This window comes from Neofelis nebulosa, chromosome 3 (assembly GCF_028018385.1).
Source record: "Neofelis nebulosa isolate mNeoNeb1 chromosome 3, mNeoNeb1.pri, whole genome shotgun sequence".
Taxonomy (NCBI): domain Eukaryota; kingdom Metazoa; phylum Chordata; class Mammalia; order Carnivora; family Felidae; genus Neofelis; species Neofelis nebulosa.
The window spans coordinates 206,391,161-206,411,967 of NC_080784.1; the positions used below are offsets into that span (position 1 = coordinate 206,391,161).

General features: G+C 61.7%; 1 protein-coding gene and 1 long non-coding RNA gene across 3 annotated transcripts in view; both read left to right on the forward strand.

The window, feature by feature from the left end:
* Positions 1-16,385, forward strand: part of LETM1 (leucine zipper and EF-hand containing transmembrane protein 1) — a 41,011-nt gene extending 24,626 nt beyond the window's left edge. Inside the window, exons 7-14 of one of the 2 annotated variants that reach the window (XM_058723220.1) lie at positions 2,530-2,649; positions 3,913-4,044; positions 4,386-4,529; positions 5,106-5,237; positions 8,060-8,194; positions 11,012-11,199; positions 12,185-12,323; positions 13,369-16,385. In XM_058723220.1, coding sequence (XP_058579203.1) covers positions 2,530-2,649; positions 3,913-4,044; positions 4,386-4,529; positions 5,106-5,237; positions 8,060-8,194; positions 11,012-11,199; positions 12,185-12,323; positions 13,369-13,518 — 1,140 coding nt within the window. In that variant the 3' untranslated portion in view covers positions 13,519-16,385. Of the gene's footprint in view, positions 1-2,529; positions 2,650-3,912; positions 4,045-4,385; positions 4,530-5,102; positions 5,238-8,059; positions 8,195-11,011; positions 11,200-12,184; positions 12,324-13,368 lie in introns of both variants that reach the window. The other variant, XM_058723219.1, reaches the window with a different exon arrangement.
* A 2,342-nt stretch (positions 16,386-18,727) lies between these two features.
* LOC131507914 (uncharacterized) lies at positions 18,728-20,715 on the forward strand. The gene is made up of 2 exons (XR_009259818.1): positions 18,728-19,089; positions 20,238-20,715. It is a non-coding gene; the product is annotated as an uncharacterized LOC131507914 (long non-coding RNA).
* Positions 20,716-20,807: the final 92 nt, after the last annotated feature.

A 20,807-nucleotide genomic window follows, 5' to 3' on the forward strand; every position in this document is an offset into this window, starting at 1 on the left:
ACACGGGGCTCAGACTCACAACCTGAGAGACTGTGACCTGAGCTGAAATCGAGAGTAGGATGCACGACCAACTGAGCCACCCGGGTGCCCCTGAAGTCAACACATTTTAGAAGCTGGGTGAACCTCAGGCAGGACCAACCCAAAGAAATCCACACGAAGACCCGTCACTGTGACACTAAGCAGCGCCGAGGACAGGTAATTGTGACGGCAGTGAGCGAGACCGGCGTCTGGCACAGGGAGGGTGACTCCAGGGACAGCAAGCTGCTTATCAGAGACTGTGGCAGCCAGGAGGAGGGAACAGTATTTTTCACATACTGGAAAAAACCTGTCAACTCAGAATCCTGTATCCAGCGAATATCCTCTGAAAAAGAGGGGAGAATCAAGACCTTCTCAGGAGAAGGAAACAGAACGGCCAGCAGCACGTCTGCCCCGCGAGAACCTGGAGGAGGGTCTCTAAACAGGAAGTAATCAACCCTTCAACAACGTGGGGCTTAGGACACTGGGCCCCGCGCTCCCCTGGCACGGTCCCGGCACAGTAGAACTTTCCTTTACGCATGAGTGAAATAAGGTTACAGCGTGTAAGTTAACACAGCTGCAGTCATACCGTGTGGCAAAATAAATTGTCTAGAAGGCAGCAAAAGTCCATGGTGAGTGTGTATAAAAAGGCAGTGTTTACAGTCGCACTTGTTACAGGATTCTTGGCTCTGTGATGTTTCAAGTTGAGTTCTTAGAAAGAAACAAAATGCCCAAGATTAAAGGGAAAAATACCCAAACCACGTGGATTTGACTCCATTAAAAACAGCAAAGCAGAGGGAGCGTCCTGTTCTCTGTTGCCCCACGGTGGGCCAGCAGGTGGCACAGCCCCGCCCTCCGTTCAGGACGTTGGGCTCCTCAGAAACTTAACTGCTGATGGCCTACTATTGACCTGAAGCCTTACCGAGAACATAAACGGTTCATTAGTCCCTATTTTGTGTGTTACGTGTATTCTATACTGTGTTTGTGTAACAAAGTAAGCTAGGGAAAAGAAAACGGACGTTTACAGCACTGCTGTGTCGGGGGACACCTGTGCATAAGTGGACCTGTGGACAGTTTAAGCCCGTGTTGTTCAAAGGTCTCTGGAACACGAAGAAGAAAGAAGGTGGTCAGCAAAATATGGGTAAACCCAGTAGACTTTCCTTCTCGTTTGCCTTCTAAAGTCCGTGTGATAGTTGACACAGAAGCGACAGTGCCGTGTGGGGTTGGAAGGGAGAGACATTAAGACGAGCTTAGAGTAGGAGAGGGCTGAGGGGCGTCCGGGGGTGAGGTTTCCACATTTCGCTTGGACCCGAACAAGGACGCAGAGGGCGTGCGTCCATCGATAATACCCAGAGCGACCACCGAAAACGCCATATGAGGAGATAGACTCGGAAGCGCCGTGGAATTCGTGTTTCCCACAGGAAGATGGGGAGAGGGAAAAAAACGAGGTTTTCCATTATAAGCCCACACCGGAAACAGCCCAGTTGTCCTGCGATGGGAGAAGGTCAGCCCGGATGGTCCTACCGTGCAGTGCTAGTTAGCACCCCAAAGAGAAGCCGTTGTTAACGTGCTCGACAGCCTGCAGGAGTCTTCCAGGAATCCCCAGCAGCGTGTGCGTGCGTGCGTGCGACCCCACCCGTGCAACATGCTTCACACACAGACATGCACGTGAAGGCTGGATTAGTGGTCGCCACGGGTTCAGGAGGTGCTGGTGTGTCTGTAGAAGGACAAGAAAGGTTTTCTGCCATGACCGACTTGGTGTCCTGCCGTCATTCTGGGTATGGTTTTGTCACTATGGTTCGTGAGACGCTACCGCTGGGAGAAACCCTGTCACACCTGCGTGTTGATCTCCAGTCAGCCCGGGATGAGACGCTTCCTTTGGAAAAGGGAAGTGATGGACCCGTCTGCCTCGCGGGGTCGTCGTGAGGTTGAGTGGGGCCGAATGAGGTGGCGGGTGCACCCCTGCGTGGCATCGACCTGGGGCCACTCTGGTTCTTTCCTCTCTCCCCTCCCCTGCCACCCCTGCACCGTCTCCGCGACATTCTGTGTCTTCTGTCTCCGGGACTCTGGTTTATTTTTCTCCCTTGCGTCACCGTAGTCTCAGGCTGAGGAGGAGGGAGGGGGCTCTGGCTGCGGTCAGGCTCGCCCCGCTCTCCCTCCTTCCTCCTCTGTCCTGAGGATCCTGAGAACCCGTGGTGGGGTGGGGAGGAGAGCCGGGGTGTTCACAAAGAGGCGGCGGAAGAGGAAGGGGGCGCTGAGAGCGAGGAGCCGGGCCTGGGCAGAGGCCGGATCGGTCCTGGCCACCGTGCGCTTCCCCGAGGCCCCCGCGCCCCACCGGACAGCCTGGTCACTCTGGACCCGGAGCGGAGGCCTCAGTGGTGGCGATTCGTCCTGCGCTTGGTGAGGCCCATCAGGGAAGCGTCTGGCATTCAGACGCTGGGTTCCAAGCGTGTCACATAAGCGCCACCACCCTGATGACCTTTCCGTGTGTGGTTTGTCGACTTTCTTTTGTAGCTAATCGCCGAGGAAGGGGTGGACAGCCTGAACGTCAAGGAATTGCAGTCAGCGTGTCGGGCACGAGGCATGCGGGCCCTTGGAGTCACAGAGGATCGTCTGAGGGAGCAGCTGAAGCAGGTGCGTGGTTGAGGGGCTTTCCCTTCCGTCGGGCCAGCGTCGATAGGCTTGTTGTGCCAAGACCTCCCCGGGATCCGGTGGCGTCAGCCCCCCCCCCCCCCGGCTGGGGGTCCGGACGAGGATGTGGTGACCCTGTCACGTGCCCTGTGTTCACGGCTCTGAATGCTGCCTGGTTTTTCTCCCCTGCTCTTGGTCGATAACAGCCTTACTGTCCCCTTCTGGTCATCTGTGGATAGATGAGGACGAGGTTAACTTCCCTTGAAATTTCAGTCGGTCTCTTAACCGAGGCCAGAGACCTCTGGGTAAATAGGCCCCGGGCCAGCCCACCCCAGGGGCCTCTCTCGGCTGTCTTAACGCCTCTGGCAGCCCGGAGGGCCCTTGATCGGGACCCAGCGGCCAGCTCTGCAGCTGGCATCAGGTTGAGTGGGAGGCGACATTCCGCGTTCACAGCGATTCAGCTGTCGCGTCCGAAGACATATGGCGTGTCCGGTGCCGGCCGGCACCCTCCTTGGCGGTTCCCCTCCGCGTGTAGACGGATATATGTCAGTACCCGCTTCTCCTTCGACACAAGCAGTGTTTGTTGTGTGGCCCCCAGACAGAGCCTTCTCTGGGCGGTGAGTCTCCCCGTGTCTTCCCCCACGCGTGCCTGGGATTGTGTCCAGTCTTCTCTGAGCACGCTCAGGACACGTGTGAGTGTGGGCACTGCCCCCACGGCGCTGTCGGGGATCCGAGTGTTTGTGCATCTTCCTTCTTGTCCCACCTCCCGTCCTGCGTCCAGATAGTGTCCACACATGTTCATGGGCTTCCTTGTCACTTTGAAGGTCGTCTTTGTATCGCGAAACAGCCGTAAGCAGTGCGGGCGCTCGGCAGGCATGCGGGGCCCTGAGGGCCTCATGAGGCCACGGGTGCTACCATTGTGGTTCATTTTTTTTTAACGTGACTTCTAAGTGAAGAGCTTCGGTAACAGAGTCTGGGCGTCTCGCTCAGTTTCCTCTGAGCCCGGCCGCCATGCCGTGTGGCATCTCGTGCTTGACTCCCTGAGGGCGGGCGGCAGGTCGTAAGAGGCAGCGGTAGGTGGGCGTGGTGGAACTTGAGGACCCCCGTTCTCGGGAGAACTTCCTTCGGCGACTCGGTTCTCCCACCCACTCGAGTCCTCCTCCCCCATCAAACCAGAACAGAGAGGACCGTTCCAGGGTCTGGGTCCTGGGTTAGGCAGACAGGACGCGGCCAGTGGGTGAGTCTGTCTCGAACCCCCGATTGCAGTGGCTGGAGCTGCACCTTCATCAGGAGATCCCCACGTCCCTGCTCATCCTGTCCCGGGCCATGTACCTCCCCGACACCCTCTCGCCCGCCGACCAGCTCAAGTCCACGCTGCAGACGCTCCCGGAGATCGTGGTGCGTACTGCCTTCTGCGGCTCACTCTGGAAGGGGCCCTCTCGCTTCTGGGGGGAGCAGCTGCAGGAAAGGCCCCCTCGTCGGCCAGGGCAGCCCTTGGATCCACCCTCCCTGCTTCTCTCTCGTCTCATCTTTTCTCTGAACGTCGAGGACTCCGGTGGTGTGTGCAGAGGGTGACCCTTGGCCGCCTGGTGGCCTTTCCCCGCGGCTGGGGTCCCCGCGGTGTGATCCATTCCCCTTGGAAGCCCGGACGGCGGCCCCTCTCAGAAACACAGGCTGGGGGCAGGGTGCTGTGTGAGCCTCTCCGGCATCCCCCCCTCACAGGTGTCCCCTCTCTGAAGGCGAAAGAAGCGCAGGTGAAGGCGGCCGAGGTGGAGGGCGAGCAGGTGGACAACAAGGCGAAGCTGGAGGCCACCCTGCAGGAGGAGGCGGCCATCCGGCAGGAGCACCGGGAGAAGGAGCTGCGCAGACTCTCAGAGGCGGCGGTGAGCGGCCAGCAGGGCCCCTGGACCCGCCCAGAGAGGGGGCCGCATGGAGCGGGGGACAGGCCGCAGGTGGTCTTCCGGCCTTCCCAGAGACTGCTGGTGGACCGGGTCCGGGTCCCTACGGTCCGCCTCCTTGGTCCTTCCTGGAGCCGTCGGGTGGCACAGCGGACGCAGGGGTGCTCGGGGCGGGGGGCTGCGGCTCTGAAGTGGGGGCAGGACCTGGCTGGCAGGTCACGTGGGCCTTGAGGTGTCTCCTCTGGAAGGTGTGGGCAGCTTCCCAGAGCTGTCAGGGCAGGGCCGAGGATGGAATCAGACTCCGTAGCCGCTTTACACAGGGGCCTTGGTTGACCTGGGAAACGCCAGCGCCCAGCCCCCCGGGCCGCGTCACTGCACCTGTTGGGGTCCCGCCGCGAAGCCCACAGAAGGCGCGCCACCTGCTGCTGGTTGACAGGTTCTTACAGCGCCCGCCAGCTCGGAGCAGGCCTGTTGAGAGCGCGCCCCTAGCCTGGGCCGGTGTGGACGCCTCGGGACGGCGGCCAGAGGCACTGAGCTGGCAGTGGTCTTGCATTTCAGAAGGAAGCAGAGCCGGACGTGACGGCAGAGGCCGTCCCTGGGAGGCCTGTGGCCGAGCTGCAGCCAGAAGTGTCTGAGATGACTCTGCCGTCAGAGGCCCTGAAGGACCCCGCCCCCGTCCTGGAAGGCTCAAAGGTAACCGCGCACGCGCCCCCTCCTCCCCCTCCCCCCCCAGGGGTGGAGGCTGTGTGGGAGCTCAACCGGAGGGTGAAGGGGGGCTGGCCTGTGCAGCAAGGGCTCCTGAGGAGACAGGGCCACGGGGGTCACGGCCTGGCTTTGGACAATAGTAGGTAGCTGTGGGGCGAGGAGGTGAGGCCGCAGGTTGGCGATGTTTCTGGGAGGCCCAGTGTGGTGTGAGAAGAGCCAGCTGGGCTCCAGGCTTTGGGCCTGAGCACCTGGAAGGTCGAGGCATCCATTACTTAGCACCCCCTCCTCCCAGCCCTCTGTACCCCGAGTGTCAGGGCCCCCCATGCCTGGAGGCAGGTCCACAGGCCCTTTTATTGGCTGGGCTGTGCAGTGGGAGGGCCCGCCTGCTATCACCTGTCCCATCCCCTCCCCTGCCCCAGTCTGATGTGCTGTGCATCCTAGGGGTTCTTCTCAGGGTGGCCTCACTGTCCTGTCTGTAGCCCCCTCCCCTTGTGGGACGCCTTCCGTCTTGATCTCCCAGGAGTCAGGTAGACAGATGGCAGAGGAGGAGTGAGGCCCGGGCAGCAGATCCATGTTGGGGGATTTCAAGCAGGGTCCCAGGTGGCCTCCAGGTCCAGAGGTCAGAAGAGACGGGGCTGTGGAGGCCCCGCTTCTGCGGTCCGACACGTTGACGCCTGGGTAGAGGGGGCTGCGTCCAGGGGAGGGTGGGCCTTGTCAGGGGTATTGAGGGTCTGGTGGGGGAGGCCTGAAGACTGACTCCAAATGGGTAGGGGGAGGTGGTCTGTGGCCTTGGCGGGAGCAGTTTGGAGCAGAGGTGGCAGGAAAGGCCCCCTGGGGTGTCTCAGCCTTCTCCAGGCCTTGGGGGGGGGGGCGCTGGAGCAGGTGGCAGGGAGGCCTGGGGCTCAGGGCAGACCTCTGCTGGGGGGTGGGGACAGTGGTGGGGAGGGAGGCCAAGGCCATCCTGGACCCAGGAGACAGATGGAAGCAGACCTGTGGCAGTATTGGCACATCGGGTGGGGGACAGGGGCGGGGAGAGAGGGTCCCAAGAACTTGGCCAAGCTGGCCTCAAAGGGTGACCCAGGGAAGGGTCAGGGCCAGGGCCCGAGGTGTCAGGGTTGTTTTTAAGGTGGGGCAAGGCTGGGATGTAGACAGCTGAGCAGAGGTGGAACGCGGCTGGGCCCACGTGGTTCAGGAGGAAGGAGGCACCTGTCATTAAGTCCAGCGGGAGTGCCCAGCTGTCTTCACGGAAGCGGATGCACCCCACTTCCAGCGGATTGAAGACCTAAGTGTGAAAAAACGTTTAGGAGTCTCAGGAGAACTAGGGCTTAACAAGGATTTCTTAGCAAGAAGCACAAACCTTTAAAAAAATTAAGTGAAGGACCTTTCTTCCCCAGAAAGATGCCGTAAAGAGTGGGTGGAACAAGTGGCTTGTCCCCTCTTGCAGTGCGGCCTTGTAGGTTTTAGCGGCGCTGACTGTCTGCGGGGCCCGGATGGAGAACCCTCACGGCTCTCCCTCAGCGCAGAAATCGAGCTTGCGCCGAGAGCCTTTCCACGGAGAAACCCAGGCCCACGTGGCTTCACAGGCGAGGCTCCTGTGAGTCCAAATGTGTAGGGAAGGGTTCCCACACAGACTGCTTGCAGAAAGTGAAGGGGGGTCGTTTCCTCGCTCACTGCGGCGAGCATCGGCAGCATCAGCCAACACCAGGTCCGCAGGAGAAGCCTTCGGAACCGCGTCCTTTGTGAACACGGTGTGAAAGTTGTCGGCAGACATGCAGCGGGTCCCTTGCATCTGTTCTGTGAAAAGGATAACCGTGGTCTCGGGGGGCTTGTCCGGGAACACGGCACAGTGGCAACACGCTGAGGGGAAAAGCCACAGACGATCATCTCTGTAAATACGGAAGAACTTCACAGAATCCAGCCTCTTCCTGATTAAAAACACACTTCTCAGCCAGTGGAGGGGAACCCTCTCACCCCAGTGAGGACATCTGCAGAGATGCCGCGGCTGGCATGGCCCCTGGCGAGGGCGCCCACTTTTGCTACGCACCGTGCAGAGGTTGTGGCCAGGACACCTAGGCAAGAAAAAATAAAACCACTCCGTCAAAAGGAAGAAATGAAACTGCCTGTTCACAGACGGTGTGAGCAGCTACAAATCAGCTGTGTCCTCTGTACTGGTGATGAGCAGTGGGGTCGAAATTTCAAAGAGTGTATCATTTCCAGCCCCTAAAGTGAACTACTAGGGAGAAATTTGACCTGTACATTGGATGCTGTAAAGTGTTGAGATTGATTACCTAAATCAGATTTCCTGCGCTCGTAGATGTGTGCGAGGTGTTAGTTCTCCAACCGATGTACAGATTCAGAACCATCAAAATCCCAGTAGGCTTTTTGTTGACCCAGACAGACGTCTTCTAAGACGTCTGTGGAAGCTCAAAGGAGCTACAATATAAAACAGTGGGTGAGAGCGTTGGGTAGGTGCTCCGGATGGGATACTGTTCAGCACTTGAAAGGCGTGAGACAGCGCGGGGTCTCCCACTCAGAAGGCGAGCGAGGGCACGTGTGCAGGAGCTCGCTCTCTGGAACCTGCTCCGTGTGTGACCCCCGGGGTTTTGGGGCGGCCGATGGTTTCCTGAGTGCGCGTGCACGTCGGATCCACGCTCGGGGCGCGCCCGGGCGCCGTGGGCGGTGAGCGCGGGCCCTGCGCGTCTCTGCTGGCCTCTGCCCACCGCGGTGGGAGCAGACTCTCCGGCGGGGTGGAGGGGGAAGGCCTTTCCTTCCACCGGGTTTTCCCTGGTGTGCCTTTGTTTTCTCCACAGGAAGAGGAAATAACGAAAGAGGAAATCGACATCATCAGCAATGCCTGCTCGAAGCTGAAAGAGCAGAAGTCGTCCCTGACCAAGGAGAAGGAGGAGCTAGAGCTGCTGAAGGAAGATGTGCAGGACTACAGCGAGGTGGGCGGGGCCGCCAGGTGGGGGGGGGGTCAGATGAGGGGGTGCCAGGTGGGCGGGGCCGCCAGGTGGGGGGGGGGTGTCAGATGAGGGGGTGCCAGGTGGGCGGGCCACCAGGTGGGGGGGTGCAGCAGCGGAAGCAGGACTACAGCGAGGTGGGCGGGGCCGCCAGGTGGGGGGGGGTCAGATGAGGGGGTGCCAGGTGGGCGGGCCGCCAGGTGGGGGGGTGCAGCAGCGGAAGCAGGACTACAGCGAGGTGGGCGGGGCCGCCAGGTGGGGGGGGGTCAGATGAGGGGGTGCCAGGTGGGCGGGGCGCCAGGTGGGGGGGTGCAGCAGCGGAAGCAGGACTACAGCGAGGTGGGCGGGGCCGCCAGGTGGGGGGGGTGTCAGATGAGGGGGTGCCAGGTGGGCGGGCCACCAGGTGGGGGGGTGCAGCAGCGGAAGCAGGACTACAGCGAGGTGGGCAGGGCCGCCAGGTGGGGGGGTCAGATGAGGGGGTGCCAGGTGGGCGGGGCCGCCAGGTGGGGGGGTGCAGCAGCGGAAGCAGGACTACAGCGAGGTGGGCGGGGCCGCCAGGTGGGGGGGGTCAGATGAGGGGGTGCCAGGTGGGCGGGCCGCCAGGTGGGGGGGTGCAGCAGCGGAAGCAGGACTACAGCGAGGTGGGCGGGGCTGCCAGGTTGGGGGGGGTGTCAGATGAGGGGGTGCCAGGTGGGCGGGCCGCCAGGTGGGGGGTGCAGCAGCGGAAGCAGGACTACAGCGAGGTGGGCGGGGCCGCCAGGTGGGGGGGGGGGTCAGATGAGGGGGTGCCAGGTGGGCGGGCCGCCAGGTGGGGGGGTGCAGCAGCGGAAGCAGGACTACAGCGAGGTGGGCGGGGCCGCCAGGTGGGGGGGGGGTGTCAGATGAGGGGGTGCCAGGTGGGCGGGGCCGCCAGGTGGGGGGGTGCAGCAGCGGAAGCAGGACTACAGCGAGGTGGGCGGGGCCGCCAGGTGGGGGGGGTCAGATGAGGGGGTGCCAGGTGGGCGGGGCCGCCAGGTGGGGGGGTGCAGCAGCGGAAGCAGGACTACAGCGAGGTGGGCGGGGCCGCCAGGTGGGGGGGTTCAGATGAGGGGGTGCCAGGTGGGCAGGGTGCAGCAGCGGAAGCAGGACTACAGCGAGGTGGGCGGGGCCGCCAGGTGGGGGGGGGGTCAGATGAGGGGGTGCCAGGTGGGCGGGGTGCAGCAGCGGAAGCAGGACTACAGCGAGGTGGGCGGGGCTGCCACGTGGGGGGGATGAGATGAGGGGGTGCCAGGTGGGCGGGCCGCCAGGTGGGGGGGGTGCAGCAGCGGAAGCAGGACTACAGCGAGGTGGGCGGGGCCGCCAGGTGGGGGGGGTCAGATGAGGGGGTGCCAGGTGGGCGGGGCCGCCAGGTGGGGGGGTGCAGCAGCGGAAGCAGGACTACAGCGAGGTGGGCGGGGCCGCCAGGTGGGGGGGGTCAGATGAGGGGGTGCCAGGTGGGCGGGGCCGCCAGGTGGGGGGGTGCAGCAGCGGAAGCAGGACTACAGCGAGGTGGGCGGGGCCGCCAGGTGAGGGGGTGGGGGCCGCTCCACAGACCTGGACGGGGAAAGAAATCCCAGGGTGCTCGGTACCCCTTCTGCTCCACGACTGATGAACGGCACCTGCTCCAGTCCTGCGGTGCTGGCCGTCCACCCTGCTCGTCCACAGGGGCCTGCCCCTTGTGGTTTCTAAAGGCACGTGAGGGATGGGATAAAAAGCCTGGTCGTTTGATAAAGGAAATCTTAGTTTCATTCACATTTCCCGGAAAGAGATTTCTTTTTTACGTACGCTTTGTGTGTGTGTGTGTGTGTGTGTGTGTGTGTGTTTCTAAGGAAAACGTGTTTGTTTGTTTTCTAAATATTACTTTCTAATCTGCTTTCAAAGAGCTGTGTTTTGGGGCACCTGGCTGGCTCAGTTGGTGGAGTGTGCAACTCTTGATCTCGGGGTCGTGAGTTCTAGCCCTACGTTGGGTGTAGAGCCTACTTTGTAAAAAGGTGTAAAAGAGCTGTGTTTTCACAGACGTACTCGGAAGAGACGCTTCCTCGTCTCTAGCCCCGTTTTCCATCCTCCCTGTAATGCTGCTCACAGGGAAAATCATGACTCAGGGTTTAAGAAGACATTTCTTGGGGCGCCTGGGTGGCGCAGTCGGTTAAGCGTCCGACTTCAGCCAGGTCATGATCTCGCAGTCCGTGAGTTCGAGCCCCGCGTCAGGCTCTGGGCCGATGGCTCGGAGCCTGGAGCCTGTTTCCGATTCTGTGTCTCCCTCTCTCTCTGCCCCTCCCCCGTTCATGCTCTGTCTCTCTCTGTCCCAAAAATAAATAAAAAACGTTGAAAAAAAAATTTAAAAAAAAAAAAAAAAGAAGACATTTCTTGTTCCTTAATTCTTTCAACCATTTATTTATTTTCTTAAAAGAAACATGAAGAAAGCTGAGACTCAAATAGATTCCATTCTTTGCTACAGAAACAGTATTTGGGTTTGCAGAACCAAGCTAATAAGACTTTGCAGCTTTCCGTGGCTGGAATTGGTGGGTTTCTGTTTTGTTAATGACCTGGAACTTTTTATCTTTGTGATACCACTTTGGGTTAATTTATTTTTTTTTTTTTTAAATTTTTTTTTCAACGTTTTTTATTTTATTTTTGGGACAGAGAGAGACAGAGCATGAACGGGGGAGGGGCAGAGAGTGGGTTAATTTAATTGTTACAAGATAAAGTTAATTTTGTTATTTCCTCTTCCTGTGGATTTTTTTTTTTTTGAGACAATCTTTTATCGCTAAATCATTTCATTAGGACTTGCAAGAGATCAAGGAACTTTCAAAGGCGGGCACAGAGGTCTGTGTGGAGGAGTCTAAGGCCAGCAAGAGGCTGACGCGGAGAGTGCAGCAGATGATCGGACAGATAGACGGCCTGCTGGCACAGCTGGAGGCGGACCAGACGGCCGGCAAGCTGGGCACGGCCGCCGCCAGCCCGCCTGCAGGGTGAGTGTGCCTCAGGTGCCCGCCCAGGGGAGCCCAGGGCCTTTCTGGCCTTGGAGTGTTTCTCTGCCGTGGTACCAGCCCCTGACCTTTGACCCAGTGGTTCCAGCCAGAAGCCCAGCCACATCTTTTCAGTGTCCACTTCTCAGTGATCGTTTTACTGAAGGAGCTCTCAGGGTGGCCTCTTCTGCACACGCACATGTGTATGCACACACACACACACCTTGGCCACTGTCAGGACCACAGCTGTGGCGTGGCTCCTCTCCCCCTGGCCACCGTAGTGCACACCTCTCCCTCTCCAGGCTTCTGTCAAGCTGGTCCTTCCAGAATGTACATAGGGTTACAGCTCCCCTGGGAACTCCCAGCCTCTCCTCCCCCTCCAGCCACAGCTACGCTTAGTTCCTGTTCTCCCAGATTCCCGGTGCTCTCCTGCCTCCTCCCTCTTCCCGAGCTCTCCACACACAGGCACTCGGTGATGGCCCCCACTCTGGAGGTCACTGTGTGCCAAGGAAACGACTCTGCCAGGTGGTAGCAGCTGACACTCGATGCTCCCGTGGGCTGGGCACTGTGCTCTGAGCGCCCACGTCTCTGAGGGGCGGGTGGGCTGGCTGCAGAGGTCCTGCTGTCCTCAGGTTGGGGGGCCTTCACCCCCAGGACAAGGTCAGTGTCCCTTCCCGGGGTGACCTGTGCAGGGTGGGCCCACTCTGACCACGGCACGGGCAGGCCTGAGGGACCTGGTCCTAGTAACCACGGGACTCCCTGTCCCCATCACCAGTGGACAGGCGGGGCTCACCGGGGGACCGCGCACACAGGGAGACCTTGGACTGACTGATGGTTTCTGGTTTTGTGTCCGAGTTGGCCGGGCATTCCCAAATGCAGGGGTGAGGGGCCCTGGAGGGAGGGAGAAGTTGCCCGGGTCGAGCTGACCCGTGGGAGGCCTGGCGAGGCTGGGGTACGTCTGTGCCACATGCAGGCTGTGTCCCCCCAGGGAGACTGTCATCAGCGTCACCGAGCTCATCAGTGCCATGAAGCAGATCAAGCACATTCCGGAAAACAAGCTCATCAGCTTGGTCTCGGCACTGGATGAAAATAAGGATGGCAAGGTCAACATCGATGACCTCGTCAAGGTGAGTCGGCGGGGCCGGGTCAGGGCCACCAGGCCCAGCCGAGGGCTTGCTCGGGGGGCGCGTGTGGCACGTGCGGCCCCGGGTCTGCCCTCACGCAGAGTGAGGAGTGGTGCGGTTGGAATGGCCGTCCAGAGCAGCCCACCCGCTTTTTGACAGGACGCTTGGCTCCCCCCGCCTCCCGCGGGGCCGCGGCGCAGTCTGGGAAGCGTGTTAGCAGGGTGCCTGGGGCACACTGACCTTGGCGGGCGGCTGCGGATCGCCTTTGGTCCTGGTGGCGAGCCGGTGGGCGTGGGGGCCCAGGGAGCTGGGCAGCCCGGGAGACCCAGAATGGGATCCCCCTTTGTAAGGAGGCCTGTGGCCTTGCATTTCTGAGGAGAGAGCCCCTTCACGGGTGTCGGAACGGTTCCTGGTGTTTCCAGCTAGTGATTTTTTTACACGTTTCCAGAGCGTATCTGCTAACTTACCGTGTAGTTCAGCCGCAAGGCCAGGCGGTACCAAATGCACGTGCTGGGTCATTGCTCTGCCGGCAGCAGAGGCTGGGAGGCCCGAGCCCCCATCACCCGCCCCTTCCCTGGGGCCCCTTTCCTTGGTGTGGACGGCAGCTCACACGTTCTCGCCCTGCACTCAGAGCGCTGCACTCTGTCCGGGGCGGGCCCCCCGGCCTCGTGTCCACCTGGCCTGCCTTCCGCTGCTCCTTCCTGCACGCCAGGCCCGTAGGAGGCGCACCCAGCACCCTCGAGAGCCACACGTCCCCTGCCTCCGGGGCCCCTCTCCCTCGTGGCTTGTAGCTTGGCCTGGGGCTTGGGAGCCTGTTGGCCTCCTGGGGGTGGGTGGTGTCTAGTCCTCAGAACCAGGGCAGCTGAAGGGCCCCGGGGGCTCCCCCGCTGGGACGTCACTGATGGCCATTCAGCCTGGTAGCCAAGGACGCAGCTTGGAGTGGGGGCCGCGCCATGTTCCCGGCGTGTCCCCGGCGTGCTCCTCGGGGAAAGCGCCGCGCAGGGACAAGGCCACCGCTGAGTCCCCTGGTCCTTTCCCGTGTGCGTAGGTCATCGAGCTGGTGGACAAAGAAGACATTCACATCTCCACCAGCCAGGTGGCCGAGATTGTAGCCATGCTGGAGAAGGAGGAGAAGGTGGAGGAGAAGGAGAAGGCCAAGGAGAAGGCCGAGAAGGAGGCCGCGGAAGTGAAGAACTAGGGGCCGCCGGCTCGTGTGCGCCTCGGGCCCTTCCCGTGTCTGCCTCCACCCCGCCGCGCCGGCTGCCGCGGTCCTGCTGTGGTAGTGATGGCTCTGAGGTGATTCTTAGTGACGCATCTAGTATTTTGTCTGGAATAAATCAGAAACTTCCATAATCGAGTAATTTTTAATTTTCATCATTCCACGAAGATCCATTCAGTCTGGGATCCCCGAACCCTTGCAGGGAATCGCGTCCGGATGCACACGGTGGCACAGTGCCGCAGTGGCCCCAGCCGTGGTGGCCGCACGTGGGCTTCGTGGCTCCAGAGGTGGGCCCGGCCAGACTGCGGCAGGGAGGCGCCTCGCCGAGTGCCGCACGCTGGCGGCACCTGTCCCGGGAGGAGAAAGGACCGGCCGCGTGGACCCCCGTGCCCGTGGAGCCTGCGGCGTGCAGATGGGAAGGAGGCACGCGCGGCCCTCCCCAGCTCTGGACAAGCGTCCGGCAGTCAGTCTGCGGACTCGGATTCCTGCCCGTCGGCGTTAAAAGCACCGATTCGTGCCCACTTCCAAGGTCGTCTCTGTAGCGACGGGGATCGCGTGGCCTCTGGAAAACCACAGTTGTCTGGCAGGAATGTCGTGCCTTGTGCGAGTCCTCTGTCGTGGTGTGTCAGCTCTTCCTTGCTCTAACCTTTGATTTTCACCTAGTCCCTCACCAGTTGACTAGTACAGAATTTGTACACACGACGGTCCGCCTGCCACGTGCGTAACAGCTAACGCGAATCATGCCGTGAGAGATGGTAATGAAGCCCTTGAAAATGAAGCATTTCCGTTTGAGTAATTTACCACCCTCTTGTAGCTTTCAGAAAGTTTCCCAGTTTGGGTCGTTAGCACCTCATCGCCCCTGTGGGTGATCAGAGCGGGTCCCCCTGCGTGTCCAGGCCTACACTCTGCGTGCGCCTCGCCCACCATAGCTCTGCAGCCCCGCGGTGTCCTCGTTGCTCCCGGCGCTGCTAACTCAGTCCCCTGGCCCCCCGCCCCCACCCAGGACAAGTAGGCCGCTGGCCGTGCTCCTGGTTCTGTGGGTGGTGCGTCCTGAGGGGGCTTCGGAAAGGCAGGATCCTGCCGTGGGTCCGCGTAGGGCCGGCCTGGTGCGCCCCTGGGGGGAGCGGGGCGGCCTCCCTGGGCTTGGCGCCCGGCCCTGGCCTCTGGCCGTCTCAGCACCTGGCAGCTGAGGTCGGTGGTGCTCAGTGGGCGGCCTGTGGTCTCAGCTCTGTGTCACTGGTCCTTCAGAGGCTGGGTCCGTTATGGGCCAGAACGCTCTCTCAGGGGAGGCCAAGCAGAGGAGCTGGAAGACATAGGAACTGAGTGGCCAGAGCAGCCAGGAGAGGCAGAGCACCCAGAAACGATGGATCTGAATTACTTGAAACTTTTCATTCAGCCGGTAAAGAGGAAACTTGACAAAATAGGAATACGATTATGTATCGTCAAACGTAAACCTTTGTAAAGTAGCAGCTGGGTTCTAAAGGGTTTTTCCTTCAGTTGTTTGAGAAGGAAATCTATATATTCTAGATGCTTAATTAATATCTGTGAATGACCTTACACGCATCTCAGTAGCCTGGTTTTCGGCTGTAGGGACCGCGTGTGTGTGCCAGCTGTGGGTGGCCCACGTGCCCCGTGGATGGCGGTTGTCTTTCCAGCGGGTACTGCTTTGGGGCCCAGCAAGCCACGCCCACCCCCTGTCTTCAGCCTCGGCGCTCCGGACGTCCTCACGGATGCTGTCCCGGCGGCGGCCAGGCGCTCCTGCCATGCCCGCTGCCCTGGAACCCCCCCTCCTGGGTTTTCTGCGCTGTCCGGGAGCAGCGCTCACCCCCAGAAGCTACGGAGGGCTTCTCGAACACACGTGGGCCTGACCTGCTGGTGGCGGCCTTCCGTGTTGGCGAAGTCGGCTGCTGGCTCCCTCTCTGTCACGCGTGGGCTTTTACTGCCCTGAACCTCACTTACTGTAGCCGAAATCAGCGTCTGGGTGCAGGCCCAGCACGTCGGGTCTAGAGAGCGGAGGCTTGTGCGCTAAGGTGTTCAGAGGCGGCTGTGTCCCGACCGCCTGCGGCCGAGTCTTCCCGCGCTCTCTCCGGAGGAGGCGCCCGTATTTTCGGGAGCCTGGGAGGGCTAAGGCTACTTGAAAATGAAACAGGAATTCTTAGCACAGGCCTCATCCTTCACTCTGCATGAATGCCCACTCTTGTACTTGGGATTCAGGAAGTTGGCACGTGGTTCCTAGAGCCCTTTTGGAACGTCAGAGTCCGGCCTTTGTAAGTGAAGGGCACTTTGTAATTTTTGAAGAATGACCTGCGTGCGGTGGTTCTCACAGAGCGGCCCTGGGGTCAGCAGGGCAGCACCCCCTGGCCTTTGAGCACTGTCTCCATGTGTCCTCCTGGGATCCCAGGGCCCGCTCCACTGAGAACCTCCCTCCTGGGCTGTGTATAAACATCTTTTTTAGAAATAGTGTTTTTATTAAAATAGGACATTGCTGCTCCCGTAACAGTTCAGACTAAGGTCTTTGAGTCATGTGACACATCGGAAGCCAATGGAAGACATCAGGGTGGTTGCAGCGTCTGCCTTTGTGACAGCCTTGTGCCTCCACGGTCTGGTTCTGCCTCTGCAGCGGAAGGGGATGGCGGGTGACCATGGGTGTGAGTGTGCTGCGTGAGGCCAGATTCCAGATGGAGAGTCCCCTTCCGGAGCTCTAGCCCCGGCCGGGGTGCCTGCTTGTCTGGTGACAGCGGGCCTCCGTGTCGCGTCAGGCCATGCACCCAGACCGATCCCTGTGGTGGGGACTAGACGCTGAATTTGATGTAAGGAGAAGGTTTAATAAAGCACTGTCTCCATGACCTCTGCCTGCCGTGCAATGGCTGCTTTGTCCAGACTGGCTCCCCCTCCCGCAGCCCGCAGCCCGCAGCGGGTGCCTTGGGGCCTGGGTGGGCACAACCGGGTTCCTGGCCCAAGGGTCACCCAGGAGGGCATGGTTCTGTGTGAAATACTCTGGTGGCTCCTGGGAGTGGGGGCTGCGTGCTCCGCCGAGGGGGCCCCAGATGCTGCAGGGGCCCTCCCTACCCTGCAGCCTGCTCCCCAGAGCGCTGAGGGGGCACGTGGGCAGTAGGGCTTCCTTGAAGCTGCCTGTGCTCTACCCTAGAGTGAAGGGCCGAGGCCCCCCGTTGGGGGCCACCTGGCAGAGGGCGCCGGGAGCAGGACAGGCACAATGTTCCCTCCCCCCATCCTGCCACTCCTTCCGGCCCCGCTCCGGGGACAGATCACAGCCCTGAGCCCAGGACCTCCACCCTGTCTCAGGCGGCCTCACCCCTTCACTGGCCCCGGGCTGCATGGGGCGCTGTGTGGGATCCTTCCACCTCTGCTGGGTCTCCTCCCTGCCCAAAGGCCACCCTAACCCGTGTCCCTTCTCTCCCTGAGGGTAGCCTTGGCCATTGTCCCCTCCGCCCCATAGGTCTGGAGAGCTGAGGGCCGCCGGGGCCTCAGCCCTTGTCTTCCCCCCTGCCTGGGCCCTGGGCCAATGGCTCCCATCCAGGTTCATTGTGGTGCCCCTGGCAGGCATTCAGGCATGTGTTCACTCGGTGGGGTCCTTCCCCAGGCCACGCCTGGGAGTCAGTGGCCAGGGACAGGAGCCATGTGAGCCTGTGGCCAGCAGCCGCCCCAGAACACGAGGCCTGGTCTGCCGCCCGTTTCTCGGTTCCACGGCTCAGAGGGCCACCAGGGCTCTGGAAAGGCTGATCTGGGGCGGGGGCAGGGATTGCTTATGGAGGTGGCGCTGCAGGGACACAGCAGCTGGCCCGAAGGGATGCTCCCGGCCCAAATGAGGACAGAACAAGTATGAAACAGCAGAGAGAGCGTGTGGGTTGCAAGCAGACATCCACGCCCCTGCTGGTGCAGATTATTGCCCTGGTTCTCAGGAGAGTCTACCCCCGAAGCTCTTTAGGGAGAATCTGCTGGTGGACCCGCAGAAGCGCTGGAATCCACTCGTCCTGCTTTGCAAACCCCACAGAATGGTGCCTGGGGGTGGTGGGGGCAGTGAGCCGGGGCCCCTGGGTGCCGCGGGAGCCGGGTGGGAGGGCTGCTGGCCAGGTGCCCTGGCTCTGCCCCAGGTGCCACGGGAGCACCAGCATATCCAGGACATGGCTGCCCCCTTCAAAAAGTTGCCGGCAGAGAGAAGGTTAGGGGCTATCCCGGTCCAAGGAGAGACAGCCGCGGTCAACTGTGCGGGAGGCGATTGGAGCGTGTTTCGTGTGGGGACGCAGCCTCTGAAGACCTTGGCAGCCGCCGCGTGGGGAAGAGGACGCAGGGTGCGCGGATGACGGATGACGTCCAGTTTAGCGGGACAGGCCGGCGGGGGGCGGGGGGCGGGCGGCGGACCTCGTAGGAACCAGACTGCGAAGGCTGAGCCTGCAGGGGGCAGGAGTGTGGAGGCACTCGACCCAGGTGGAGCCGGCCCGGGCGCCGGGCGCCGGAGCGGAAGGCGAGGGGCGGGGTCGGGCCTGGAGGTTCGAGAATGGGGGAGCTCGCCACCCGCCGAGGCGGGGTAGCGTGTCGGCCCTGAGGCCTGCCCGGGGGCTGGGTCGGAGCCGCCCGGTTCCGGGAGACGGACAGCCCGGGTGGCAGGTGAGGGGCGGAGCCGCAGGTGCCGCCGGACAGGTGCAGCCCTACAGGGGCCGGGCCGCGGGAAGAGGCTGAGCCCGCAGGTGAGGTGCAGAGGCTCGGGGCAGCGTGGAGGGTAGGGCTGCCCTTTCCTGCCCGCCTGGTCCGTTCCTCTCCCGCCCGGGGTCTCCGCCGGCGTCCGGAAGACAGTCTCTCCCCCAGCGGCCAGGCCCCTCGTCCCGAGCGCGCACCCGGAGCCCAGCGGGACCGCGCGGGAGAGGCGCCCGGGACACGGGTGGTGGGAGGGGCGGGGGGGCGGGAGGCGGGGGGTGGGACGCTGCCCGGCAGGCACTAGAGGGCGCTCCCGGCCCGCGCTCCGCCCGCCTCCGCGTTTCCTGCTTCCCGCCCCCCGCCCTTCCCCACCGGCTCCCTGCAGGGCTCCTCCCCCTCCCCAGGTTCCCGCCTCTTCCCCCTACCCCCCCCCCCCCCCCCGGCCCGGGCTCCCCCCAGGGCTCCCCGGTCCCCCTTCCCATCCGGGTCCCACCCCCACCCCCCCTGCCCCCCCCCGCCCCCCCCCCGCCCCGGGGCTCCCTGACTCTCCCTGGGCTCCCGGCCACGCTGCTCCCCGTAGGGCTCCCCGCCTCCCTGAGACTCCTTCCGCCCCGTCCCCGGGCTCCCCAGTCCCCTACCCAGAACCCCACTGGGCTAGGGCGCACGTGGTCCACGCCCTCATTGGCCTCCATCGCTGTTCCTGTCCCCAGCGCGCTGGACACAAAAAACATGGGATCTCTGGCAGGCTGGAGGGGTGTGGGGAGTGCTTCCCTGAGTGGGGTCAAGGTATTGAGCGGCACCGGTTATCGGTTATCGGTTACCCAGGGGCAGGACCCTGGTAGCCTCGCCTGCTCTCCGGGGAGGCCCCACAAACCCGTCACTCGTCACTGGTGGAAGGTGAGTTGAACTCAGCCACAGGGGAGCAGCCAGTTTCTTAGAAGCCAGAGTAAAAGCGCACACAGCCCAGTGGCTAGTTAACCAGCTGCGGCCCTTCATGGTGAGACCTGACAATGTGAGGAGCCACAGGGGAGGGAAGGGCACGCGGTTGACAAACCCCTGGGGAGCTAGGGAGGGCTGGGCAGAGCTAGGCTCCAGAGGGTTCTGTGCGAGTCTGTGCACGGGCACCTGTCCCAGAACCCTCTTCAGTCTCACTGCCCAGCGGCGGCACCATGGTCTCCCTGAGGGTAAGTCTTCCCAGACCCCCCGCCCCCCCCCCCCCCCAGCCCACTGCACTGCTGTGCGGGTGGGTGCCCCTTCCGTGGCCCCACTCCCTCAGACCCCGGAGCAGAGGGGGCCAGATCCTGTCACTGGGTCCTCAGTGCCCCCTGGTCAGCGAGCAGCATCTGCCCAAAATCATAGGGGGGAGGGGGGGGGCAGGCCAGGGATGGGGAAGAGAACGTCCAGGAGCAGGAGTATGGCCAGCAGAGTGGAGCCCACTGTCCCTGGGTCTGGTGGATCAGAGGCCAGGTGAGAGCTTTGCTTACATGTGGCTCCATGGGGGTGGGGGTGGGGGGACCCACCTAGAAACCACCTCCCCTTCCCCGGCTGATTGGGGGGAGGAGGGGGAGGCCTCAGCCCCCAGAGCCCACGTGGACTCCAAGAGCTGGGGGCAGCCAGGGGGCTTGGCAGGCCTACAGCCCCCCAAGGAAGGGGAGGCCCGCCCCGTGATGGTCTCATCGTCCCTCCCGTGGACACTACGGTGCCTGCCCCCCTGGCCTTGGGGACCTCGGACTGAGGCAGTGAAGGCCACCGGTGGTCCTAAGGCTCTGCCCTGCCAGGGCCGTGCCCCCGTGCAGCTGGACACACTGGACCACGCTGACCCTGGCTCTGCCCAGGGCTTGTCCTATCCCAGCCAGAGACCTGAGCTGGAAACCTGTGGAGGGCTTGTGACCCAGGCAGCCGGTGACCCCGCCCTCCTCGGGGGGGGGCAGATGACAACCTGTCCCAGGTGGAGAGGACGACACTGCCTGGGGTTCCAGAAGGGCAGGAAACCAGAAAGCAGAGCAGGGATGTGAACCAGTTGTCTCTGTTTATTTTTTGGAAAGCGCATCTGCCAGTTTGGGCCGACACCTTTGACCCCCATGAGGCTGGGGACCTGAGAACAGAGACCACCCTGGACCGCTGCCCGGCTGGCGGGCCGATGAGCAAGACAGCCACCCAAATGCGGGCCATTAACAGTACAAAAAGTAACAAAACTGAATTCACGGCTTTCTCTCCCAAGCTTTGAAAGGTAGCAGTCTGGGCTATAAAAGTCTAAAAGCATTGCGTAAGAGGTGTTAAATCTACAGCAAATACATCTTGTAAAAACTCAATAAATTATATATATAGATATATATAAACTTGTAACATCTAATAACATCTGAACCTGCGTGCAGGGTTGCCCACCCCCCCCCCCGAAACTGCCTCCTCACTCAGAACACATGGCAATTAGAACTTGTATGAAAATACCAGCTTGCTTTGAAGTCCAAAAAATACATCTCCTAAAGAAAAACCCTATAGAAACCTAATTCCCCTGTGAAAGAAGGCCAAAGGAAATAAAATATCCTCACTAGAATCACCTCAAACTATTAACGACCCTTAAGGGTGCAAGGGACCTGGCTGGGCTTTGGGGTGAA